Raw genomic sequence first — 26,113 nt, forward strand, 5'->3', positions numbered from 1 at the left:
ACAGCAGAAACTAACACACCATTGTAAAGCAATTATACTCCAATAAAGATGTTTAAAAAAAAAAGGATTATTGTGAAAGGCACATAGCATCTAATGTACAATTTAAATTCTATGTACATCCCTCACTTTAGAGAGTAGACCTGTCCTTGAAGACGTACATGTAAATCAAAATGTTGCCAGATAGGACAATATTCCAAAGCACAGCTGGTGCTTGTTATTTAAAGGAGTAATTGATAAAAACTGTATACACACTCTGTCTTTTTTTTTTTCTGTTCTGTGAATTGAGGTTTTCGAGTGTTACCTGAATTTCTTAGCTCAGGGTAGACCCGTATCAAGCCTGTATGGAACCTACCCTTCCGTTCACTCTGATGCTTTAACAAGTGAAACAGCTTCTCCACAGATCCTGGACCTCCTTTGTATAATCACATTTTGAGCCTTAGATCCTAGGCAAGGTGATGTTCTGAGAAATGCCCCAGAAGTGTCCCAATCACCAGTGTGTATTCCTCTGATTTTCTTTTTATGATTCTAAGCCAGATATTTTAAGTTTTGGATTATGTATGTACCGTTTTTGCATTAGTGAATTTCCTTCTCTTTCTACCCCATAACATGGGTGATTAGGATTTAAGTATATACATAAATCCTTGGTGATAAAAAATAATTTTAAAAGTTGGAATCTCCTGAACTTTGATGTACACATAATTCCCAATTAAATAACACTAACTGTAATTGGTTTGGTTGGTATTGAGTAATAAACACCCTTACCAGGAGGCGATTTTAAATCTGCTTGGATTTGGAACAAAGGCCCTGAAACTGTAGCCCTTGTTTTGCAGATAAAGACCACTGTGAAGGATGTAGAATTTCCACTGATAAAGTCAGAATTGGAAGCAATCGATGTCAAATTGTTGGACGCTGAGACGACCTTATTCTGGAATGGCAAAGGTACAAAGGCGACGTTCATTTCTCCTTAGGTTAGACTTGGGTGAGGGGGATGGAGGGGCGGGTCCAACCCGTCGGCCATCTGGAGTTCCTCTGGAATTAGTGATCCACCTACATGGGGATAGGGAGGCCCTGTTTCCGGAGACACGCTGTGCTTTATTCCTCAGCGTTGCCTTTTAGGAAGCTCTCTGCGATTTCCTCTGCTTCAGGCTCCAGAGAAGCGGACAGACTCGCCGAGCATTGTGTTGTAATAATGAGTGTTAAGCCAGCCCTTGCTAAATCGTTCATTTTGTAAGATCCCTTTATGCTTCTATTTTAGGTGTGTTTGAATATATTCAAGAGATGCGAGAAATGCTATACAACTTGCAGAACAGGATACAAAAAGCAAAGCAAAACACAGAGGGGATTTCCCAGGCCATGAAGGTGAGTAACCTGCAAAGCACAGAGCGGGGCTTAAATGGGGACCCCGGAGAGGGTCCTGGGGAAACGGGCCCCCTCGGAGATGATCACGGAAAGTGCCCAAGGCAGTGGGGGCCTGCTGTGTGAGGCTCTGGGCTGTACCATGGTGACGTCAGGGTGGCCCCGAGGCAGAAGAGCCCCTGATCACTCTGCAGAGCTCCATTCCATTTGGGTCTGTGGAGCTCAGCAAGTGTGTGGGCAGGTTCCTCTGCCAGGCGGGTGCCAGGAACGAGGGTGGGGGTGGAGACGCGCTCAGACTCAGCCCCACCGGGAACACACTCATCCCTCGACGCAGAGCAGCACAGGTCCTCGCTCTCAAGCCTGATCCAGAAAACTGGGGGAAAGTCTTCACTAGCACTACCCTCCCCCACCATGGTTTGTCATCAGTGCCTGAATTTGCAGACATCTGCCGTAGGCCAGCGCTAGTTTGTTCATTAGAAAACACCTCTTCTGTTTTGAGACCCCTTTGACTTATCACGGTGTGAAACTCTTTCCTTCGTTACAATTGACGTTCATTTCATCACCATCCACTTAGATTTAACTCAATACATTGTAAGCAAAAGCCATTGCTCACCCCACTTTTTTTCTGATTCAGTTTTCTTTCAATCAGACTATTTCCTCAAGTAATTGCCTCAGAAAGGGTGCGCTGATGGCCTACTTTCTGAGTCCTTGCTTTCCAAAACTATCTTTCTTTGGATCTCACCTATAGCTGTCTTGTCCAAGTAAAGGATTTTTTAATATGGTCCTTTTCGTTCAGTAGTCTAGAAGCATCCCTGTACTTGTCTGCTCTGGCTGCCATAACAAAGGACCAGAGACTGGGCAGCTTAAACAGCAGAAATTTATTGTCTCATGGTCCTGGAGGCTAGAAGTTTGAGATCAAGGTGCCAGCAGGGTTGGTTTCTTCTGAGGCCTCTCTCCTGGGTGTGTAGACGGCCGTCTTCTCCCTGTGTCCTCGCACGGTCGTCCCTCTGTGTCTATGTCCTGATCTCCTTTTATAAGAACACCAGCCATATCAGATTTAGGCCCACCCTAATGACCTCACTTTAATCACCTCTTTAAAGACCTTCTCTCCAAATGCAGTAACATCCTGAGATGTTAGAGGTTAGAACTTCAACATGTAAATATGTGGGAGGAGGCACAGTTCAGGCCACAGCCACCCCTGCTTATAGCCTCAATGTTGAAAAAGCTGACAAAGGTATGACTTCCCTTTGCTGATATAGTTGATATTTCCTTTGAAAGATATTTTTTGACTTTCCTGTTCTCTCCGTCCAGAGGTAGGTAGAGTCCTTGGTCATCTTCAGGGTTCAGACATGTCACCAGAGTGTATCCAGACGTGTGTCTCCTTTTGTTAATGTTCCCTGGATCCATAAAGTACTTTCAATCCGAAAATGGCAACCTTTCCTCAGCCCCCGGGTGCCTTCTCCAGTCACTCATTCTCTCCTGTGTGTCCCTTTCGGGCCTGGACTCTGAGCATCTCCACACGTGTCTCCAGATCTGGCTGCCATGTCCCCTCACCCCCAGCTCCTGAGGTTCCCCAGCAAGAGGGTCAGATGCTCCTTCCCCTAGAGGGGCTCCTTTGGGGCCTGACTGGGGAACATGCACAGGGGTCTCTCTGTGGTCCTCCAAGGCCCTGGTTGGTTTTGAGTCACATCATTGGAGGCTCTCTGGCCAACAGTCCTCAGCGGCCCCTTGGCCTCTGCGAGGCCACCCTAGGATGGGGACACTCACTCTAAAGGCTGTGTAGGAGGGAGTAGGACCAGAAGCTTTTTCTCCAGACACTTTTCTCCCGCTCACTTTTTCCCTCCAGGACTGGTCGGCCAACCCAATGTTTGAAAGGAAGGACAACAAGAAAGAGGCCCTTTTAGACTTGGACGGGAGGGTGGCCAACCTCAACAAGCGCTACACCGCGGTCAAGGACGCCGGCCTCAAGATCCAGTCCATGGTCATGGTAAGGAGCTGCCCGGGAGGGCCTTGGAGAGGCCATGGGCTCTCAGCAGCCGGGGAGGGAGGAGGGAGAGCTCGAGGCTTCAGAAAACGTTAGGCGTCTAAGACCTTTAATCCAGGAGTCCGATCTTCCAGTAGCAAACCCTGCTAACTGCTCACCCGGAAACCTGATTCCTCTTGTCACGTGTCTGGGTACAGACTGAGTCACAGTCATCTTTGTGTTTTCCTGTAGCAGTCAGTGTCCTACAGTTTCATCTATCCATCCACCCACCCATCCACCCACCCAAACATCCATCCGCCCCCATCCACCCACCCAAACATCCACCCATCCACCCACCCAAACATCCATCCATCCACCCACCCAAATATACATCCATCCACCCAGCCATCCATGCATCCATCCACCCACCAGCTCCTGCTCTGTTCCAGGCATACTCCTTAGTGCTGGAGGTATAATGGTGGCAAGGACAGTCAATCCCTGTTCTCAAGATGCTTGGCCTCAAGGGGGGAGGTACAGACCAAAGACAAAATAACTCAGAATTGTCATCTGTGCCATCACAGGCACGAATAACGCATTGCTAGAGGGAACACAGGTCGGGGGGCAGGGACAGGAACCAAACCTGAGATGAACGGGGTGTGGTCAAGAAGGGCCTTTGTGAGGAGCTGACATTTGAGCTGAAACCTAAAAGATGAGAAGAAGCCACATCTGGCATGAATGGGAGGGAGCAGCCTGTGGGAAGAGCCTGGAGCCTTCAGGAAGCCAAAAGCAGACCACTGTGTGTGGAGGGTGTGAACAAGGATGAGGGTGGCCCAGGGAATTGTTGAATAAATTGCCTAAAGAGGGAACAGGTGGACCGGTGAAACGACAGCCAGCCCTGTGGTTCTGTTTGCAGGAAAATGCGGAACTCTTCAGAGCCAATACGACGAGCCAGTCCTGGAAGGATTATGTCAACTACGTTGACAGCATGGTCCTGGATGAATTTGACCGTTTCATTCGCAAGTCTCTAAATTACCTAATGGACAACATGGTTGTAGATGTAAGTTCCAAATGTGAGATATATATATGCATATACATATATGTGTATTATGATATTATAAATATGAGAAAGGTTTACGCTGGAATCTATAATCTGTGGTTTCCTGGTGAAAGAACAGACTGTCATGTTACAAATGAACAGACTTACTAAAGTCTTCCCAGGGTGACCAACTCGTCCCGATTTTAAACCTGAAAGTCCTGCGTCCTGGGACCCCGCTCAGTCCCAGGTGCTCAGGACATCTGGTCCTTAAATATGCTGCAGCGTAAGTGGGCTATAGAACACCGACAGGGATCTGAGTTGTCCTATGCTGCTGCCAGGTGAGGAAAAGCAGGTACCACTGCCCCCTCCTTATGCTGATTGGGAGTGGGAGGTGCCCTCCTATCGGCAACGTCAGCCACTAATCCGCTCAACCCTCTGCTGAATTGAGTAGAAGCTTAAACCAGGTCAGCAAAGTGGATTTGCTGGTTACTTGCATCCCAGCCCATTCTCCAAGAGCTATTCCCTGCCCATGTCCTTTTCACTACAATGGTTCCCGAGTGATTTTAAATACTGCCAGGAGGGCAAGATGAAAGACACTCTCCCCGCCAAGCCTACCCGCAGGAAAGGATGGTGGCCACTGCAGTGAGATGCCCTTACACGAGCTGCAGAGGGCGATTGTCACCAGAAAATCACAGACCCCAGATTCTGTTGATGAAAGTAGTCAGCATTACCAACTAACTGTTAAGTCTCACCAGGCAAGGCACAGTGACACGGTATCAGCGATGAAGGTAGCTAACTTATAGTAAACTTATAAACTAATTCATCACTACCAAGAGAGGAGAGTCACAAATCAAAAGCATGATGAGACCCTGATAGCAAAGCACCCTCAAAAAATCCCAGGGAGTGCCCGTATTTGCAAGCAGCCAAGCAGCGGGAGCGGCCCCCTGAGTCCGAGGCTTTAGAAAAGTCTGGTCACCTGAGTTTGTGACAACTGACCTCTCCCACTTAGCAACTCACTCAGGCACTAGTGCAGACCCCCCCGCTCCTCAGTCATAGAACCAGGGGTCTCTCAAGCCAGCCACCCACAGGGCCAGCACGGGACTACGTCTGGAGGAAGATCAGTGGCCGTGGAGCAGGTCCCGAGGCCACCCGTGGGCCTTGGCCCACGCTTTGAGACTCGCCGGTATGTTGGGCGAGCCTCTACCCTGTCCCCTTACACATGAGGCTGCACCTCAGCCTCGCAGCCTCACAAGAGGGATCCTCCCAAGAGGGAATAGACAGGGGTATGGCGTGTGTGCTTTAGAAACAGAGCCTCCAAGGGACATGAGGGCTTGTCCTTTCTGGAGCTCAGCGGAGACCATCCTGCCTGTCTGTGACACTCCCTGCCCCTGCCCCACTGAGCACTGTGGCCACAGCTGCTGACACTTACACCTGAGACAGCCACCACCCCACGCGCTCTGTGTGTTAGCCGCCCCTCTAGCCCTCACGGTAACCCAAAGAGATGGGGGCGCTGATTGCCTCCGTCCTATAAGCAGCTGTACTCACCTTGTGTATTTGGGGAAACTGGGAGGCCGAGGGTCTCGCCCAAGGCCACGCAGCTAGACGGTAGCAGATCTGGGCTTTGAACGGAGGTAACGGGTCTCCTCGGCACTCACGATCCCTGCTGTATCCCGCCCCGGCACCCAACCTGCATTTGGCCCGATGGCGTTGCATTTGGTTGTGTAGTTCTCGCTCAAGGGCCCTCAGGAAGTGTGTTCTCTGCAGTGGCCCCAGCCAGCAGGAGTTAGCCATATACCTTGTCTGGTGCTGGGGTGAACGTCCGGGCGCTGAAGATGCTTCAGCCGAGGGCAAGGCTTTGACCCCATGACGGCCTGTTTCAGGAGAGCATCGCACCGCTGTTTGAGGTCCGCATGGAGCTGGACGAGGATGGGCTGGTCTTCAGTCCGTCCCTGGAGGTGGGCGGGGACCGAGGCTTCCTGGCGCTGATCGGGAGCCTGGTCACTGACGTCTACCATGCAGCCAAGCTCATCCCCAGGCTGGCCAAGGGCAGGATGAACTACAAGGTCAGTCTGGGCTTGGTACGGCCCCACCCCTTTCCCTGCCACCAACTGCTACCCCTAATGGGTCCTGAATGTGAAGAGGAGCCCAGAGGCTTGCATTCCATCGGGCTCCCCAGGACGGTGGCCCGGATTTCTCCCTCCACTCCTGAGCTCCCATCTTTCTCCCCAGAGCGGCTTCTCCTCGGTCGACCTGGTTGTCATTCCCCTGACGCCTCCCCACCTCCAATAAGACGCCAAGTTTGCGTCCCCACCCTCCCTGGTATTTCACTCCCTCCCGTAATTTAAACCCTGTGATCCTCTGAGCATGCAGGCTCTTTGACAAATGTGCCTTGCGTGGGCTCCCGCACCCATTTGCTCTGAATGCATTAAACACCTAATGCGCATCTGACATGTAAAATGCAGTCAGATCAGATCCTGGGGATGCAGAGGCGTGGGAAATTGAGCCCCACCCCCCGCCAAAGGGAGGTCTGAGAAGGTGTGTTTGTCGGAGCATGGTTTGTGGGGCAGTTAAACAAAAATTGGAAAAGACCTAAATGACCATCAAATACAGGTGTCCTTCAGTAGATTCCGGCCCATCCAGACAAAGGCATCCGATGAGTCCCAGAAGGGAGCCCGGGATGGAAAGCTGCTCGTGACACGTTTGTTATTAAGTGTTTAAGTTGTGGAACAGTGTTTAGAATGTGATTTCATTCGTTTAAACAAAACAAAAGCCTGCCCTCCTGTGGATACACTCCAAACTGGTTAAGGGTGCTTGCTTCTGGGAAACAGGATGGGGGTGAGGATGGTAGGAGGACAGGGGATGCCAAGGGAGCTTTTTATTTCATATGCTTCTGCCTCATTTGAACTTTTTGATAACAGGCGCGTATTATTTGTGATAACAAATATTTACAGCAAGCTGCTCTGTGCTATCATGGACAGAGGCATGTGTGCATACGTGTGCATCTGTGAGTGAATGTAGTGATGTGAGGACATGAGGAAATACCTGGCAAGGTCAAGGACAGCTTCCCAGAGGAACCGACGTGCGTGCGTTCTGAGTCTTGAAGGGTGGAAGGGGATTTCCAGGCAGAGAGAATGGCTTGAGGATTCCTGAGCCGCAAAAAGGTGGTATTTCCGGCCCAAGTGCACGCAGCAAGCTGTTCCACAGCTCAGAATAAAGTGAACTGTGCCACCGGTGGTCAGCCCAAGAATAGACCCGGCACAGAGCTGGACTCCCACGTGTGCTCCAGAATCTGAGAGGACGCGCATCCGGGGCTCCTGCACCCGCCCCCGGGTCCTGAGGGGCTCGGCGTGGCGAACAGGACAGAGCAAAGCAGGATAAGGGTCCCGGTGATCAGGCCGCACCCCAGGCTGTGCACGCCCCGCTCTGGTCCCATTTGTATCCGTGAGATTTTAATGTACAGAAGTGACCGAGTGACAACAGGGGGAGGTCAGTGCCATTGATAGAACACGTTAATGTCGCTCACAGCTCCCCCGGCAAGGAGAAGCACGGCTGGCTACTCGGGCTCTCGGGGGAGGCAGCAGGTTTGGTCAGAAAGCAGAAGCAGGACGGAGGGCGAAGCCCAGGCCAGAGGCTTTGCTGGCCTTTCTGCGGGAAGGCAAGACAGGACCAGGGAAACAGCTCGGGGCCAGCCAGTCTGCAGGGCGGCGGCTCAGGGCTATGGGGGTCGTCTCCAGTTATCTGGTACCCGGCCCTGGGCGATGGGGCAGGGGGAACATGGGCTTGGAGCGTGAGGGTTAGTTGGATAAAGTAGGCGGTTGGGGGATTGGCTGGGTTTCACGTGAAAGGTGTGCTCCCACCCCAGCCCTTTGCTCTCTTAGAATTGGCTGGCCCTGCGAGGGGCAGTCTCTCCCCAGCCAGCAAGATTTTTTAAGATGCCAAAGCTTCTTAAGATACAGGAAATTTTAAAAACATGGTTAATACACACCCTCCACCTTGAGATTCTCCAGTTACATAAGGCCATCGCTGCCTTTTCGCTAACACCAATTTGGGTTGGGTTTTCTGTCACTTGAAACTCAGAACATCCTGTCCAGCCCGGGCCTCCCGTGCTCCTACTCTGGCCATCCATGTGGTCTCCACTCAGGTCCTCAAACACCTGCTTCCTCCCAGCACAGGGCCTTTGCATGTGCTTTGTTGCTACTCTTGCTCTTTACCTACAGTCCATCAGCTCTCAGACCAATGGTCACTTCCTCAGGGAGCTGTCCCCAACCTCCTCCCTGTTACACCTGAATGCAAGGGTCAGAGTCGTGGTGTCTCGTTTCTGTGATTTTTTTGATGAACATCTGACCCCACTCCTGGGCTCTCTACATCCCCATGAGCCCTGTCGACACCCCTAGGGCCCCCTCCCGCTGCGTGCACATAGCAGATGCTGAGTAACTACTTAATGAATGAAGCCATGTGTGAGTCGTCCTGGGGTTTGCCTGGCAAAAGTCACGTCCGGTGTATCTTCTCACGGGAGAACGTTGCAAGCATTGTTTGCAGACGTCCCCGCGTCCCATCTTGAGAGGTTAGCAACACTTGCACCAACAGGGAGCCACTCTCCAGGGCGGGGAGACCACGGGCGAAGCGCTCACCCATCTGCGCCCCTCCTGCCCCTTGCAGACCGACCTGGAAGACATGACCGACCTCATAGAGATGCGGGAGGAGATGTCCAACCTGGTCCTCAGCGCCATAAAGGAGGCCGAGGAGTACCAGGACTCCTTCGAGCGCTACGCCTACCTGTGGATGGACGACCCCCAGGAGGTCATGAAGAACTTCCTCATCTATGGGCGCGCCATCAGCCCGGAGGACTTGGACCCCCAGGCCGAGGAGACCCTCCCCAAGATGCCGCCTACCCTCACCCAGTTCCAGCAGCAGGTGCGTGTGAACCTCACCCACCGGCTTCCTCACCTCCAGAATCCCTGCCGTGGGGGGCACTGGACTTGATTTAAAACTTGGGTGAACTTTTTTTTTTACATTTTTATTTATTTATTTTTGGCTGCGTTGGGTCCTCGTTGCTGCGCGCGGCTTTCTCTAGTTGCGGTGAGCGGGGGCTACTCTTCGTTGTGGAGCGTGGGCTTATTGCGGTTGCTTCTCTTTGTTGTGGAGCACGGGCTCTAGGCGCGCGGGCTTTAGTAGTTGTGGCACGCGGGCTCAGTAGTTGTGGCTGGTGGGCTCTAGAGCACGGGCTCAGTAGCTGTGGTGCACGGGCTTAGTTGCTCCGCGGCATGTGGGATCTTCTCGGACCAGAGTTCGAACCTATGTCCTCTGAATTGGCACGTGGATTCTTAACCACTGTGCCACCAGGGAAGTCCAGGGTGAACATTTTTTAAATGTAAGTTTTATTATAATTCAAGTATGGAGAGACCAACAGATCAGCAGACGCCTGCTGTGAAAAGAGAGGTTGTGACTCACGGCTCCCATGAGGAGGGGGGCACTCCATGCCACGTAGGGCCATGCGGGGAGGCACCAGTGTCAGGCAGGAGGCCGAGGGAATGAGGGGAAAGCGTGGCTGAGAGCCTGAACTGTGGTCTTCATGGGAAAGAATGGGCAAGGCGGGGCAAGCAGGCTTAGGATGGGCTAGTTTGAATCATTTCAGTGATTCAGGGGCATACTGGCTGTCCCGGGTTGTCAGGAATCTGGCCCTGGGGTGATTAGGGCAGGTGGACAGTGGCCTGGAGTGTGAGAGCCCCATAGAGGAGGCGGTTGGGTTGTGAGCTCTGGTTGGTTGTTTGCATATGAAAGGTGTGGTCCTGGGGGGTTCTCTGCCATCTCTAGGATTTAGCCAGCCAGGGGGAAGGGGCAGTCCCTCCAGGGTCAGCGAGGCCTCCAGTACCAGAGCATCAGTAATGTAGAGCATGATGGGAATTCCCTGGCAGTCTGGTGGTTAGGACTCAGAGCTTTCACTGCCATAGCCTGGGTTCGATCTCTGGTCAGGGAACTACGATACGATCCTGCAAGACGTGCAGTGCGGCCAAAAAAACCAGGATATAGGACATGAGAAAACATAGCGAATTTACAAAACTTCACCTCTTTTCCTGAAGCTCGGTGAGGGTGACCCAGCCACAGGGGAGATGCACATGGGGTGGGGGGACAGCTGGCTGGTGGAGCTTGAGAGCCCGAGGACGTGCAGCAGCATAGAGAGTTAAGGGGTGCCCCATGGGCGCCCGGGACCCCATTCAGCCCTTGAAACTTTCGGCCTGCTCTTTTCAGAAGCCCTGCTGGCCTTGCTCGATGACGTCCCTTTTTTTTTTTTTTTTTTTTTTTTTGGGCGATACGCAGGCCTCCCATTGTTGTGGCCTCTCCCGTTGCGGAGCACAGGCTCAGCGGCCATGGCTCACGGGCCCAGCCACTCCGCGGCACGTGGGATCCTCCCGGACCGGGGCACGAACCCGGTTCCCCTGCATCGGCAGGCGGACTCTCAACCACTGCGCCACCAGGGAAGCCCGATGACGTCCCTTTCTGACAGGCTGTCCCGTGTCGGGGATAGACTGCTGGGCCGCAGGGGACCCCGAGGGTGCTGGGAGAAGGAAACTAGTGCCTCGTAAGGGCCTCCCACACACACATGTGCTGTGCTGGCCCCAGCCCCTGGCCCCGGCAGCCCGACAGGTGAACGGGGTTGTGTCTTCCAGATCAACTCCTATGAGAAGCTGTATGAGGAGGTGTCCAAGTGCGAGAACACCAAGGTGTTCAACGGCTGGCTGCAGTGTGACTGCCGCCCCCTCAAGCAGGCCCTCCTCAACACCATCAAGCGCTGGAGCCTCACGTTCAAGCGGCACCTGAGCAACCACGTGGTCAGCAGGTGGGCACCAGGACCTCTGGCCTGACATTGATCGTGCCCCCAGAGAGCCACGTGCCAGGGGCACCTGCAGGCGGCCTTCCGTGAAGTACCGGTTGGACACCTCCCCCAAACCGGGTGGGTGTTGGGGTGAAGGTCAGGCTCAGAGGCCGGCAGCCCCACGGAGGGCGGGTCCCAGCAGGAAGGTGTCACCTGGCAGGGCGTGGAGGCCCTGGTCCCTCGGTCTTTGCTTCTTTACCGAGCACTTACCGTGTCTGGGCGACAGATGCCAAGGAACCCTTCAGGAGCCCTGAGTCGGGCAGGGAAGCCTGGCGTGAAACGTGCGGGTGGTACCTGTGCAGTTACAGGTGGGGTCGGGGCCGGAAGGGGCGTGGAGCCAGGAGAGCGTGTAATCCAGCTCTTCTGTCCGGGAGGCCCAGCAAAGGCTGCCCTGAGACGTGGCTGCATGCGGGACTCGCCGACCAGTCGAGCCGGTGAGGCACGGGGGTGCTGGGCAGGCACCCATCACAGGCGGCCTCTCACCCACCAGCCTCGCGGACTTAGAAGCCTTCCTGAAAGTCTCCAGGGCGGGCTTGACGAAGCCTCTCAAGGAGGGGGATTATGACGGCCTCGTGGAGGTGATGGGGCATCTGATGAAGGTCAAGGAGAGGCAGATGGCCACCGACAACATGTTTGAGCCCCTGAAGCAGACCATCGAGCTGCTCAAGTCCTATGGGGAGGAGATGCCCGAGGAGACGCACGTGAAGCTTCAGGTAAACAGGCCTGGGGGGCCCCCGCTGGGGGAGCTGGAGCTGTGGGCAGGGCCAGAGGAGGGCGGGCTCTTGTGACCCGGAGCCTGCAGGCTAGACCTCCTCTTCTAGACATGGGGTCCCCGTGGAATGGCAGGGTGGGAGGACAGGGGCTCTCTGGAGACGAGGGGACAGTGAGGTGGCCTCCAAAGGGGGGAGGGCAGTAGCTCTTCCATTTGATTGGAGTTTCAGTGGATAAAAAGTGCCTTCAAGTCCCACACCTCCTCCTGAGCGCAGCAGGGGCCTGGGCACGAGGGATGGGGGACCAAGAATGGGGTCAGGGCTTCCCTGGTGGCGCAGTGGTTGAGAGTCCGCCTGCCGATGCAGGGTCATGCCCCGGTCCGGGAAGATCCCACATGCCGCGGAGCGGCTGGGCCCATGAGCCGTGGCCGCTGAGCCTGCGCGTCCGGAGCCTGTGCTCCGCAACGGGAGAGGCCACAGCAGAGGGAGGCCCGCGTACCACAAAAAAAAAAAAAAAAAAAAAAAAGGATGGGATCAGCAAAGACCTGACCGGGTGAGGCCTGGGCCGGCGCCCCGGTAGGGCAGTGGGGCAGCTGCTCTGGGAATCCCCCAACCCAGAAGGCCCACAGCCGGCCCCGTCCCCACGTGGGACAGGTGGGCCACAGCAGGGAGGCTGAAGGGGACTTCCAAAAGCCCAGTGCTTTACAGCTAATTCGCAGAGCGTCAGCTGTCGGTGTCAGAGCAGCTGTATGTGCAGCTGGGCTGGAGCGGTGGCAGTGCAGAAGCTGGGTCCTGAAGCACGGCCCAGCCACCCCCCTGGAGTTTGTCTCCTCCCAGACCCGGCTGCCCCCCACTTCTCTGCCCTGGCTCTGAGCCTGGTCAGACAGGCCTGACTCCCCCTGCTGGGAGGCACTAACTCCAGCCAGTGCCCGAGACCCCACAGCACAGGGGTGACAGGATTGTGTGTCGCTGGCCGCGGTGGTCTCCGCGGTGATCTCGTGCTGCCCGGGCCCTGCTTTAGAGCAAGTTGTGTTTTGCCCCAGCTGCCCCGCCCGGGGCTCAGCTAAGGACCAGGATTCGAAGTGTTTGTGGCCGGGCCCCAGGGGCTCCAGGGCCATGGACAGGGCGAGTGGTGAGATAAAAATTCTGACAAACATTTGAGGTGTGTTGCTGCCAACAGAGATTGTTAGTTAAATCGTAGAAGAATGTGAAACAATGTCTATTTGTGGGTAAAGAATTTGGGGGCTGGGATTTTTTTCTTTAAAGTATTTTATAATAAGTACAATATTTGCCCAAGTGTGGAGAACTTGGAAAATACAAAAATTTGTCTGACTGCTAAAGCCATTCTTGCCGTGACAAAATCGTAGAAATGGAGGAGAGGTGAGTGGCTGCCCAGGTGGCAGGTGGCGGCGGTGCTGGGTGCAGGTACAGGTACAAGGAGGTAACACAAGACAGTTCCCTCACGGTGATGGACAGCGAGGTATGTGGATCGCGGCGGGGGTTATGGGAATCCGTACATGAGATAAAATTGCCTAGGACTGCACACGCCCACGACGCATGCACACAGCACGCACACGTGGATTCAGCTTAAAACACAGGGTGAAAACCGACAATTTCCATCACCTGCTAACAGAAACGCCCCAGTGTCGGATGCCGGTTTGGGTATCGAGCCTCCGCTTTGTGAGATGCCACCACCACGGGAGGTTGGGGGCAGGCACACAGGACTCCGTGCTATTTTTGCAACTCCCCCTGAGTCTGTAATTATTTCACAGTAGAAAATTTTTAAAAGAGCAGGAAAAGGAGTGGTCCTTGGCCTTTGCCTGTGTAGGAACTGCTGGAGCAGTGGACAAACACCAAGAAGCTGGCCATCCAGGTGAAGCAGAACGTGGCACCCTTGCAGGCCAACGAGGTCAGCATCCTGCGACGGAAGTGCCAGCAGTTTGAGGTACCACGGCCTCAGGGGGTGGGGCGGGGCACAGCGTGCACCCCAGCTGGGCCCTGGGGCGGGAGCCTGATGGTTTCCACGTGGTCCTCCTGCAGCTGAAGCAGCACGAGTTCAGAGAGAAGTTCAGGCAAGAAGCCCCATTCAGCTTCAGCGACCCCAACCCCTACAAGTCCCTCAATAAGGTACTTTTGCTCAAGGAGGAGACGGGGTGGTAACTCTGGGGACCCTGGCGCTTTCTCATCCTTCCTCAAGCTGTCGTTCTCATGAGCCCAGAAATACGGCCTTGATGCGACTGGGCTCGGGGCCGTATACACGTGTATGTTTGTGCGTGTGTGTGCACATCTGAATATCCTACGAGCCTCACAAACCCACCCTGTGGCTCAGCCGCCTCCCCCTCCTAGGTCCCCACGTTCAGCAGTTCGCTGTCCCCTCGGGCTTTGCACTCACCCGGCTCCCTGGCACCACCTTCTCCCTGACTCGCCACGTGCAGCCAAGCCTCACCTGTGTCCCCTGGTTCCTACTGCCCAAGTTCATGGTCAGTGTCCGATGTGCAGGCCCCATGGACTTCCACCTGGCAGGGGCGTTTGGGGTGCGTGGGGCCTGGGGGGCCCCCAGGAGCACAGGGGGGCACCGCAGTGCTCCTGGCACAGTGCTTTGCCCCCACTGTGCCCGGGCCCCAGCCCACACCTCGACCACACTGCAGTACCACAGGCGTGAGCTCAAGGGAACCCCAAGATGTCCTTTAGGGCCACCCCACAGTTTCCCTCCCCCGAGCCTCTGCTCTTTGCCCTGCTCAGCCACGAAGCCCACCCTTCCCAGAGGCCAGGATCCTGCCCTTTCTCCACGGGCATTTTCTCAGTCACACCCCCAATCCACAGCATAGACGCCACCATTCTCTCCTTCGAGCACCCCGAGCGCTTAGCCATGGACGCAGGCTAGGTTCTTTGAAGAGCTCCCCTGTCAAGTCTGTTTAGGAACCATGTCCATGGTGAGAGAGGCCCACAAGGCAGGGTGCAAACACTCGGGACCCCCCTGTGTACCCAGTTGAGCGTGGTACACACTCCACGCCAAAGCTTTCGCAGCTGCCCGCACTTAGTCGTGGGGCTCAGGACAAATCTCCTTATTGCTTATCTAGATTTTTCTAGTTTTCAAAGCAATCAAGCATTACTTATATACATTTTAATACAATACAACTATATACAGTGAGAGAATGGGGGAGATTCTGGGAAGTCAGGAAATGTTAGGAGGAAGTCTGGCGTTCATGCCACGTCCATTAAGAGTCAGTCCTCACACCTGGGCTCGCCGAGATGACCCACCCTCCCATCGGAGGAGAAGCTGGGGGCGGGCGGGGAGGCCGCTGCCCGCCCAGCTGGAAGGTTTGCCGCCCCCCTGCGTGCGTGGTGTTGGCTGTGGCAGCGTGCTGATGGCTCTGGGCTTCACGGGGACGCGGCGGGGGAGACGGGGAAGGCCCCACTGAGTGCCGGCACCCTGCGCACCGGCTTCTGCGCGCCCCCAGCAACAAAGGAGCATCGCGGCCATGGAGGGCGCCATGGAGGCTCTGTGCAAACCCGGGAGCCTGTTCGAGGTCACAGTCCCAGACTACAAGCAACTCAAGGCTTGTCACAAGGAGGTCCGCCAGCTGAAGGAGCTCTGGGACATGATCATCATGGTGAGGGGGGCGCCAAGCCTCAGGGGGCGGGACTGGGGGGGCTCCACGGGCAGCATCCCAGCACCAAGAGGGGGCGCTCCCGTTATCCTTCCGTAACAGCCGCCTCTGATGGTTGATAGAGGCAAAAAGAAGAGCAGGAAGCCTCACTGCTCCTGGTATCAAGGCTGTGTGTCCGCAGCGGATGTGCTCGTGTTACCTCCCCACGGTCTCACCTCTTGGCTCCTGTATTTCCAGAGATATTTTAGCTCTTCTCTCTTTTTATTTTTTATTTCCTTTTATTTTGTGCTGGAGTATAGTCAATCAACAGTGTTGTGTTAGTTTCAGGTGTACAGCAAAGTGGTTCCGTTATACACATACATGTATCTATTCTTTTTCATATTCTTTTCCCATTTATCACAGAGTATCGAGAGGAGTCCCCTGTGCTAGACAGTAGCTCCTTGTTGGTTATCTTTTTTTTTTTTTTTTTTTATGGATAATGGCTTAACTTTATTATTTTATTTTTTTTTTGGCCATGCCGCGAGGCATGCAGGATCTTAGTTCCCCGACCAGGGATCAAACCCGTGCCCCCTGCCTTGGGAGCACAGAGTCCCAACCACTGGACCGCCAGGGAATTCCCTGGTTATCTTTTTTTTTTTTTTTTTTTTTTTTGAGAGAAATTAAAGTATTTATTCCATATACAATTTAGGGTTTTTTTAACTTTTTATTTTATATTCGAGTATAGCCGATTAACAATGTTGTGGTAGTTTCAGATACACAGCAAAGCAACTCAGCCATACATATACACGTATCCATTTTATTTGTTTTGTTAATATATTTATTTTTGGCTGTGTTGGATCTTCGTTGCTGCGCGCGGGCTTTCTCTAGCTGCGGCGAGCGGGGGCTACTCTTTGTTAACGGTGCGCGGGCTTCTTATTGCGGTGGCTTCTCTTGTTGTGGAGCATGGGCTCTAGGTGCGCGGGCTTCAGTATTCGCGGCACTTGGGCTCAGTAGTTGTGCCTCTCGGGCTCTAGAGCACAGGCTCAGTAGTTGTGGCGCGTGGGCTTAGTTGCTCCGCAGCATTTGGGATCTTCCCAGACCAGGGCTCGAACCCATGTTCCCTGCATCGGCAGGCGGATTCTTAACCACTGCACCACCAGGGAAGTCCCTACGCATATCCATTTTAAATACAGCAGTGTGTACCTGTCAATCCCAAACTCCCAATCTATCCCTCCCTGGTCTTTCCTCCTGGTGACCATAAGTTCGTTCTCTAAGTCTGTGTTAGCTCTTCTGTCTTGTGCTCTTGAACGAACTTCAGAGACTCTGACAAACCCTCCTCCCTCCAAAAGAAAACTCTTACGACTGTAGCTAGAGTTAAATCTACTCCATGAGCTAATCCGGGGAGAATTCCCCTCTTGACAGCCATATTCACTGTCCCCACCCAGGAGCAGGCTCTGTCTTGTCAGTTATCTTATTTTTTTTTTATTACATCATAGTAAAATGCTGTAAATGTCTTCATCCTGACCATGCTGAATCTACCTATTTCTCACAGAGAGGGCGAAAAATATCTTTGGAGCCCCAGGCTACCTCACAACCACCCCCAAAGAGAGAGAACCCATCGATGCCTCTCGATGCTTTATTTTTTTCGCAGTTCACTGTATTCAAGTCTCTTGTGCATGAACGACATTACTGAACAGTCGGTGATGTCAGATCAGGATGCTGCACTCTCCCTCGATAAACAACACTTAGCGCAGACCCAAGAATACAGGTTACTTTTCCCAGGAGATAACGATAAGCATTTCTGGTCAGGGTGTTGCAAGAAAAATTCTCCAAAACAAAACTAGCCAGGACAATTTTATGACAACAGGATACAGAGCAGCTTAAACCCACCAGAAAGGGCCATCAATTCCTGTGGGGATTAAGGTTTGGAGTCTTGGGATGTGCAAGGTAAACCTCTTGTAAACACCCCAATTGTTTGTCTTTATCTGACATGGCTGTCTGTCAAGACCACGTCTTTCCACCCCAAGCCTGTCTCAGCAACCTCTGACCCGCTCCAGGACCGGCCCGTCCAGCTTCACAGCTGTTCTCAGCCTACCCTGAATTAAAGACTGTGGCTTCACAGGGTTCTGTCTCCACTCTTGGTAGGGTTGTCCCCCAGTAGTGCCTGTGTCTTGTTTCATCCTGTCGTGAGTGAAATATCTTCTGGTGTTTTTAATCAGTCAGTATAAGCTAGGTTACTCTGCAGTGACAGACAGCCCTAAAAAAAAAAAAAACAAAAAACCGTGTGTAGTCAACCACAGACATGTATTTCTCATTCACGCAAAGTCCACACTCCAGTTCCAAGCAACCCTTGGGCAGCTCAACGCACGCATCCACCATCGCCAAGGCAGACGGAGGGAACTGTGGGTCAGGCGTTGGCAATCCAACGCTTCTGCCCCCAAGTGCCGGGCATCACCCACATTCCATTGGTCGAGGCAACTTGCCTGGCTGCACCAAGAAGTGGGACAGAACTAGATCCTGGTGAGCAGTGACAGGGCCCACGCTTTGCCAAAATCTCTCTTAACTGCTGACTTTTAAGTTGAATCTTTCATGATAGAACTGGGTTGTTGTTGTTTCCCCTTGTATCCACCCACTTGACCAAGCTCTGTCATTAGTTCTCAAGGCTCATTGGATTTTGCTCCCTGAGAGCAATGGCAGGAAGGTGGCACAGGTGCCTTCCTGAACCGTCCCCAGTAGAGGAGACTGTGAGAGTTTCCATCTCAGGTCCACACCAGCATCGATGACTGGAAGACCACCAAGTGGAAGAACATCAACGTCGGGCAGATGGACCTAGACTGTCAGAAGTTCGCCAGGGATGTGAGGTCCCTGGACAAGGAGGTGAAGGGCTGGGATGCCTTCGTGGGGCTGGACAACAGCGTGAAGAACATGATCACGTCCCTGCGCGCCGTGAGTGAGCTGCAGAACCCCGCCATCCGGAACCGCCACTGGCAGCAGCTCATGCAGGCCACCCAGGTACCGCGCCTCGGGGGAGGAGGGCGCTGCTCCTTGGGAGCTCGCTACAGGGTGGCCGGGGCTGATGCTGATAAAGCCGGCTTTGAGCATGCTCGGGCTCTGCGCTCAGAGGGCCCCGCTCTGGGTTGGATGCTCTGCTGCCACCATGTTGAAGTCCTTAATAATTTTTTAACAAGGGACCCCGTCATTTTCATTTGCACCAGGCCCCTCAAATTATGCAGCCAGTTCTGGTTGTAAGGTGAATGTCCTTGGGGCTCAGGAAGTTTGGGGCGGAGGAATAGCTCCCCGGGTCCCCCGTGCGTCACAGGAGCACCGAGTCCACAAGCAACTAAAACGTCCCAGGAATTGGGCATCACCGAGGACTGTTGAGACCCGGGCAGGTATTTTCCCAACCATGATTGAGAGACACTCGATTCCATCACTTGGTTAGACCAGTTTCCATGGCAGGCTTGGAATCGGGGCCTGGAAATGTCTGTCTGTGTGACAGCAAGAAGGATTTGAGGACTGGGTGACACCGTGAAAATACCTGGTATTGTAACTGGAGTAATAGTACCTGTGACTTGGCCACAACTGTTACCAACACGGCAGCTCCCTGAAGTGGTGGATCAGGTCCTGCGACTGCTGTAACAAAGTCCCACACCATGGGGGGGCTTAAAACCACAGAAGTGTACTCCTCCCTGGCTCTGGAGGCCAAAAACCTGAAATCAAGGTGCCGGCAGGACCGTGATCTCTCTGGCAGTCTAGGCGAGGGCCCTTCCCTGCCCCTTCCAGCTTCCGGTGGCCCCAGGCGATCCTTGGCTTGTGGCCGCATCCTCCAATCCCTGCCTCAGAGGTCACGTGGCCTCTTCTGCATTTCAAATCTCCCTCCCCTTTCTCTGATGAAAACACCTGTCATCGGATTTAGGTTCCGTGCAGTTGATCCAGGACGATTTCATCTCAAGATCCTTAACAGCTGCAAAGACTCTATTTCCAAACAAGGTCACATTCTGAGGTCCAGGTGGACACGAATTTGGGGGGGACACTGTTCAGTCCCCTATCAGTGGACTCTGCTGTTACCAGTTTTACAGGGAGGAGAGGCGAGGCCTGGAGAAGTGACTGCCCAAGTCACGGAGTTTCCAACTGCCCCCGCCATGGCCTGGGTTCCTCCCTCGCCTGCCTCTCCGTGAAGGACAAAGCTGTCCCTCAACTGGAGAACATGTGACCGTATGTGGAATGTGCCTGTTTTTTTTCCCGTAGGTGAAATTTGAAATGTCAGATGAGACCACCCTGGCGGCTTTACTCCAGCTGAACCTGCATAAATACGAGGACGAGGTCCGAAACATCGTAGACAAGGCTGTGAAAGAGTCTGACATGGAAAAGGTATCCTTTGTTGACAGTTTTGTAGGGGATGATGCTGAACCCGATCCACCTGCCTAACCCTAGGGAACTCTCCTCTCCTGCGAAGCACCCTCATTTGTGGTCCATCCTGCCTCTGCCCTCTGAGAAGCTGAAGGGGGCGCCGGGGCAGGAGGGCAGGCCATCAGCCAGTACCTGGGGCAGTTCCAGGACACACGGAAACTCTGGATGACTCCTTTGCAATTCAAACCTCTCTCCTCACCTGTTTTTTGAGTTTGAATTGTCACATTTTGGCTTTCTTTTTTAAACAAACTTATTGAGCTCTAGATTACATACCATACCATTCGCCCATTTAAAGTGTACAGTTCAATGGCTTTTAGCATATTTACAGATATGTGCAACCATCACCTATTAGAATTAGTCAATTTTAGAACATTTTCATCTCCTCAAAAAGCAATGAAAAAAAAAAAAAGAAACCCAGACGCTTTAGCTATGGCGCCCCCCAGCCTCTCCGTCCCCCGACCTCTAGATTACATACCATACCATTCGCCCATTTAAAGTGTACAGTTCAATGGCTTTTAGCATATTTACAGATATGTGCAACCATCACCTATTAGAATTAGTCAATTTTAGAACATTTTCATCTCCTCAAAAAGCTGAAAAAAAAAAAAAAAGAAACCCAGACGCTTTAGCTATGGCCCCCCCCATCTTCTCATACCCCCCACCCCAGCTCTAAGCAACCACTAACCCACTTTCTGTTTCTATAGGTTTGCCTTTTCTGGACATTTCATATAAATGGAAACATATAATATGTGGGCTTTTGTGTCTGGCTTCTTTCACTAAGCATGTTTTCAAGTTTCCTTCATGTTGTAGCATGTGCCTGTGCCTCAGTCTTTTGTTTGGCCAAATAATATTTCATTATATGAATACACCACATTTTGTTGATCTGTTCATCCATTGAGGGACATTTGGGTTGTTTCCATCTGTTGGCCATTGTAAATAACATTGGCATGAACATTTTGGCTTTCTGAAAAGCCCTTCCTTTCTGAAGGGGTTCCTTCCATGTTCTAGGAAACTCTGAGTCCTTTTCAGCCCCTCATGCCAGACACTTGCTGACCCGATTTCTGTTCCGCCGAAAGGTGCTGAAAGCCCTAGATAGTACCTGGTCCACCATGGAGTTTGAGCACGAACGGCACCCGCGGACAGGCACCATGACGCTCAAGCCGGACGAGGTGCTGGTGGAGACGCTGGAGGACAACCAGGTGCAGCTGCAGAACCTGATGATGTCCAAGTACCTGTCCCACTTCCTGAAGGAGGTGACGAGCTGGCAGCAGAAGCTGTCCACAGCGGACTCGGTCATCCCCGTCTGGTTCGAGGTCCAGAGAACCTGGAGCCACCTGGAGAGCATCTTCATTGGTTCCGAAGACATCCGCGCCCAGCTGCCGGAGGACTCCAAACGCTTTGGCGACATCGACCAGGAGTTCAAGGTGAGCACAGCTCTCTCGCTCCTGCCTGGGCACTTTCGGAAATGGCTCCGTCGGAGAAAACAGGGCTCCTGATGCTGTGGCGGTCCCTTTCTCGTCCCAGGCCTTGATGGAGGAGGCGGTGAAAACACCCAACGTGGTCGAAGCCACCAACAAACCTGGTCTCTGTAACAAACTTGAGAACCTGAAGAAGAGGTGGGTCCCACACGGTCCAGGGGCGGGGCTTCACCGTGGCAGAAACCCGAGTCACGTGCCCCTTGCTGGCTAGGACGGGGAAAGCCCCAGGTTGTGGGCTAACGCATCCCCTTCCTCAGAGTGCGAGCTCTCAGGCCACATCCTGCCACGCCGGCCACAGAGCGGGCCTTCAGCCTCAGAAGAAGCATTGACTGCAGAGATTAAACTGTAGCCCATCATACCTGGGGACACCCACCAGGTCAGGGGCTGGCAGAGAACAAGCGTGGCAGATTTGAATCAAACTGGGGCTGTGAACAGCCTGGGCGTCTCCGGGGCTGTCCGTCTAGCGCGTGGAAGGATGGGCTGGAAAAGACCCTCTGTGGAGCAGGACTCGGCAGCCTTGTTTCCTCCCCCAAGGTTGGCCGTGTGTGAAAAGGCCTTGGCCGAATATTTAGAGACAAAAAGACTGGCTTTCCCAAGGTTCTACTTTGTCTCCTCAGCCGACCTCCTGGACATTCTCTCCAACGGAAATGACCCCGTGGAGGTAGGTGGGCCCCCGGCATTGTGAAGAGAGGCCGACCTGAGGTGCGGTCTCCAGGCTCCAGGCGGGGGTCCCTGCTTGGCTCCATGTCCGGGTGGCCCTGGGATGTTGGTCGAGTGTCCACAGGTGTCCCTGTGGCACCTCCACGAGGTCATCCACCCCTGAAACCACCCAGGGGCTGGGTCATGACAGAAAGACCTGGGACTGGTCTCAGACCCTGCCCTTCCCTCCCCGAGCCTCGTCCGCGTCCTCTGGAAAATGGGTGAGATGCCCGTTTCTGAGAGACACGCCCGCTCATCCTAATAAATCCCAGGCACCAGGAAGAAAAGGTCCCTTGAGGTTCCTCTAATACAAGAGAGGAGGGTTAGCTACCCCGGCGAAGGGAAGTGACTGTATCTTATTTTAATCATGAAGTTCCAGACGCACAAGAAGGTAGCCACAGGGTGGCCCACAATTTAGATTCTGAGCGTCTGACGTAGGCGCGCGGGTCCCACGCCCGGGACAGAACCTTCTCAAGGAAAAGAAATCTTCAGGAACAGACACTCGGAAGGTTCCGCCTCAGAGCAGTTTTTGCCATTTGTTGGCTAAGTGCGTTCAGTCAACATCCCAGAGGCGGGGGGTGGGGGGCGGGGGGGGGGAGTATAAGCCAAAAAAAAAAAGATGCTTAAAACCACCCGAGGAAGACCCAGGCTGCGTGTCTCCCGCCTTTGAACCCCTTGGCTGCAAAATCCAGTGATCCCCCCGCCCAATCCAGGTGAGCCGCCACCTGTCCAAGCTCTTCGACAGCCTGTGTAAACTGAAGTTCCGCCTCGACGCCGACGGGAGGCCGCTCAGGTTTGGCCTGGGCATGTACAGCAAGGAGGACGAGTACGTGGACTTCGACCGGGAGTGTGACCTCTCGGGGCAGGTGCGTGCGCGCGGATGGACGCCCCCGCCCCAACCCAGGACGGCAGTGCAGCGCGCTTAGGGCCACACGGCCTCAGGCAGGCTGTCGCCCCCAGCCTGGGACCACCCATCTCTCCTCTTCCCGCTGTGCCTCTCAGAACAAATGCCTAAGGGGCTTCTCTATAGAATTTCCAGCACAGCCTTACCTACACAGTATGAGGTGCATTGTGAGAAAAAAAAAAAAAAGAAGAGAAAGGAGGGGAGGGAGGGGGAGAAAAGGTGTATTAATGCCACTGAGTCTTTATTATTTTATTTATTATTATTAATGCCAAGGGGTTAGGGTTAGCGGCACCCGCCCCCCGCTTTGAAGGGGGCCACACACACCTGAACCAACCAGTTCTCGTCCCTGCTCAGCATAAGGGGCTTTACTGCTTTGATTTAGCAGAGGGGTCCCTTTACCTTGGGCAGCCCGGCCCCGTTTCCAGCTTACCCCCCACCCCCAGGAGGCTGCTCCCTTCTGCTGACACCAAGCTTCCTGGCTGCCCTCCACACCCCCCCTCCCCCAATCTCTTTGCCCAAGTATTGATCAAGCCTCCGAATCGATCTTGACATTAGCCCAAGCAAAATGTAATTCAGAGCTAAGTCAGCTTGGGGGGTAAAAATCGCACGCAAGAAAACCCGAGCTCCCACAACTTGAATTCGGAGAACCTGGCCAGATGGGGTTGGCAGGCCGGTGGCAGGATCCAGTCCTCAGTTTGTTCAGATGCTTCCCACACGTAACTGCTTACAGACATGACCACGAACTACCGCGAGCTCTGCCTGCACTGTCGTAGTTTAAAAGAAAAACCAACCCAATTATCTCATTTGGATATCCCCCTCCCCGGCCCGGTTGCAGTTAGTTGAAGTTTTGTATTTTAAGATACACACAAGGCTCGTCAGCAAGTTTGTCCACATGACAATCCAAGACCCTGAGATGATGCACTTGGGGAGCTAGTGGGGGCTCCACTAGGAAGGGACACGGGGCAGCGGGGCTGGGGGGCCAGGCCCCGCGTCTCTGCACATCACCACTTCATAGGGTCAGACGTAGACTATCTTCTCCTCTTGATTTTTCTCTGGTTTCCCCTCCCTTCTCTGTGTAGAAACAGTTAATGCACACGAATGCCCAGTGCAACTAGTTTTGCGGGTACAACTGGGCTTGCTGACCCCATCTTTCAAGCTGGTTATTCTTACTGCTCTGAAAACCTGGGTATTTCTACCCCTGGGATGAGGAGGAGGAGGATGACAAATGGTCATTTAATTTTGAAATGACAAAGCAAGCCGTCGGAATGAGCTGTGCCCACCCCTCTCTTGTCCCTGTGGCTCCGTCCCCAGGTGGAGGTCTGGCTGAACCGGGTGTTGGACAGGATGCGCGCCACACTCCGCCACGAGATCCCGGAAGCCGTGGTGACCTACGAGGAGAAGCCACGGGAGCAGTGGATCTTGGACTACCCCGCCCAGGTCTGGGGCCGGGTGGACGGAGCTCACCTGTCCTGGGTTAGCCGCAGTGGGCGGAGAGCAGCCACCTGACTGATGTGAACTCTTCTGTCACACTGAGAACGATGCTCACGTTGCCGGGGGGCCGGGGGCCGCTCTCTCTTCAGATTGCGCTCTCGTGCACCCAGATCTGGTGGACAACCGAGGTGGGCCTGGCGTTTGCCAGGCTGGAGGAAGGCTACGAAAACGCCATCAAAGATTACAACAAGAAACAGGTGTGTGCCCCCAGCCCATGTCCATCCAAAGCTCTTGCTCTGAGGCGCCCCCTTGTGCCACTGCCGTTTCTGTGGGTCAAAAGCAACCAAATACTGGCACCCCCCAACATCGCTCTGCCCAAGAGTAACCGCTTTAGAAGTACATGACTTTAATTCTCTTTTGATTTAACTTTTTAAAAGATTCTTGGTTCGAAGTTTAGAAACTAAAGATAATTTTTAAAATAAAAGCGAAAGCAACCAAAAACCCCGCCACCCGTATATAACCCCGTCAGCAAATTCTTATCTAACATTCTAATCTTTTTGTGTGCATATAATCGATTCCTAGGCAAAAATATGTAACTGTCCACACAGCTTTAAAATCCTGGGTTTACATAACGTCCGCCGTCTTTCACGGCATCCGATTTTCTTCTACACCATTTTTAGTGGCTCCTTGATATTCCGTGGGGGGGCCTGTTCCCCAGCGTTCCCCACCCCCAGTTGGGGGACAGCGAGAGCTTCTTTCTGGGTTTCGTTGCTGTGAACAAGAGCACGGGGGTCTTCCCTACCCAGCCGTGGGGGCCCCCCCCAGCCCGGAGTCCGCCCCGCGATCGGCGTCCCAGCCGAGGTGCCTTCACTCCTGCAGATCAGTCAGCTGAACGCGCTCATCAGCCTGCTCGTCGGAAACCTCAGCGCGGGGGACAGGATGAAGATCATGACCATCTGCACCATCGACGTCCACGCCCGGGATGTGGTCGCCAAGATGGTCACCGCCAAGGCACGGGCGCCGGGAAGGGCCGGGAGCCCCGCTGGGGGCTGGTGCCTGGGACTCCAGCCCACGCCCCGTCCCAGTTATTGCTGCTTCATCCTGGGTTGAGGGAGGCGGGTGACACTACTCCGGGCAGCGGCTACCGCCTCCTTCGTCCCGTAGTCTCACCCCTGGTAAGCGATTGGACGAGCAGCCCAATCCGGAGTGCCCGTGGTTCAGCGAGACTCAGTGGCGCACGGAGTTAGGCTTGACGTGGGCACCACGGGAGGAGCAGGAGGCCGGGGAGCACCCCCGGGTCAGGGGCCTCAGGAGGCAAACCGGCCTGCTGCTCCCGCAGGTGGAGAGCTCGCAGGCCTTCACCTGGCAGTCCCAGCTGCGGCACCGCTGGGACGACGAGAAGCAGCACTGCTTTGCCAACATCTGCGATGCCCAGATCCAGTACTCGTACGAGTACCTGGGCAACACTCCACGGCTGGTCATCACCCCGCTCACCGACAGGTGAGGACGCACCGGCCGCCTGCCTGCCTGCCTGGCCCCGAGCAGTGCAGCGGGGGGGCTCACACTGTCCTCTGGGCTCTTCCCCGGGAGTCCTTGCGCCGTCAGACCCGATCGTGCCCTGCTGAGGCTGACGGGTCCGGGCATTTGGGTCAGATTCAGTCC

The 26,113-nt window shown here is 54.0% G+C and overlaps 2 protein-coding genes across 4 annotated transcripts in view; one reads left to right on the plus strand and one right to left on the minus strand.

Moving 5' to 3' along the window:
- DNAH17 (dynein axonemal heavy chain 17) overlaps window positions 1–26,113 on the plus strand; it is a 111,358-nt gene that overhangs the window by 20,715 nt on the left and 64,530 nt on the right. Inside the window, exons 14-34 of the mRNA XM_024130151.3 lie at window positions 831–939; window positions 1,256–1,359; window positions 3,203–3,343; window positions 4,233–4,376; window positions 6,236–6,418; window positions 9,015–9,269; window positions 11,024–11,193; window positions 11,720–11,942; window positions 13,768–13,884; window positions 13,980–14,066; window positions 15,401–15,553; window positions 18,293–18,541; window positions 19,778–19,900; window positions 21,016–21,363; window positions 21,464–21,555; window positions 21,952–22,078; window positions 22,830–22,982; window positions 24,332–24,457; window positions 24,601–24,708; window positions 25,331–25,462; window positions 25,791–25,951. Of these exons, the coding sequence (XP_023985919.1) occupies window positions 831–939; window positions 1,256–1,359; window positions 3,203–3,343; window positions 4,233–4,376; window positions 6,236–6,418; window positions 9,015–9,269; window positions 11,024–11,193; window positions 11,720–11,942; window positions 13,768–13,884; window positions 13,980–14,066; window positions 15,401–15,553; window positions 18,293–18,541; window positions 19,778–19,900; window positions 21,016–21,363; window positions 21,464–21,555; window positions 21,952–22,078; window positions 22,830–22,982; window positions 24,332–24,457; window positions 24,601–24,708; window positions 25,331–25,462; window positions 25,791–25,951 (3,305 nt within the window). The remainder of the gene's footprint in view (window positions 1–830; window positions 940–1,255; window positions 1,360–3,202; window positions 3,344–4,232; window positions 4,377–6,235; window positions 6,419–9,014; window positions 9,270–11,023; window positions 11,194–11,719; window positions 11,943–13,767; window positions 13,885–13,979; window positions 14,067–15,400; window positions 15,554–18,292; window positions 18,542–19,777; window positions 19,901–21,015; window positions 21,364–21,463; window positions 21,556–21,951; window positions 22,079–22,829; window positions 22,983–24,331; window positions 24,458–24,600; window positions 24,709–25,330; window positions 25,463–25,790; window positions 25,952–26,113) is intronic.
- The window catches only part of PGS1 (phosphatidylglycerophosphate synthase 1), a 110,479-nt gene continuing 100,610 nt past the window's right edge, over window positions 16,245–26,113 (minus strand). For 2 of the 3 annotated variants that reach the window (XR_008619272.1, XM_028499174.2), the window contains one exon: window positions 16,245–17,786. The gene's annotated coding sequence lies outside the window, so the exon portion shown is untranslated. The remainder of the gene's footprint in view (window positions 17,787–26,113) is intronic. The other variant, XR_008619270.1, reaches the window with a different exon arrangement.

Source organism: Physeter macrocephalus, chromosome 14 (assembly GCF_002837175.3).
Source record: "Physeter macrocephalus isolate SW-GA chromosome 14, ASM283717v5, whole genome shotgun sequence".
Lineage (NCBI taxonomy): Eukaryota > Metazoa > Chordata > Mammalia > Artiodactyla > Physeteridae > Physeter > Physeter macrocephalus.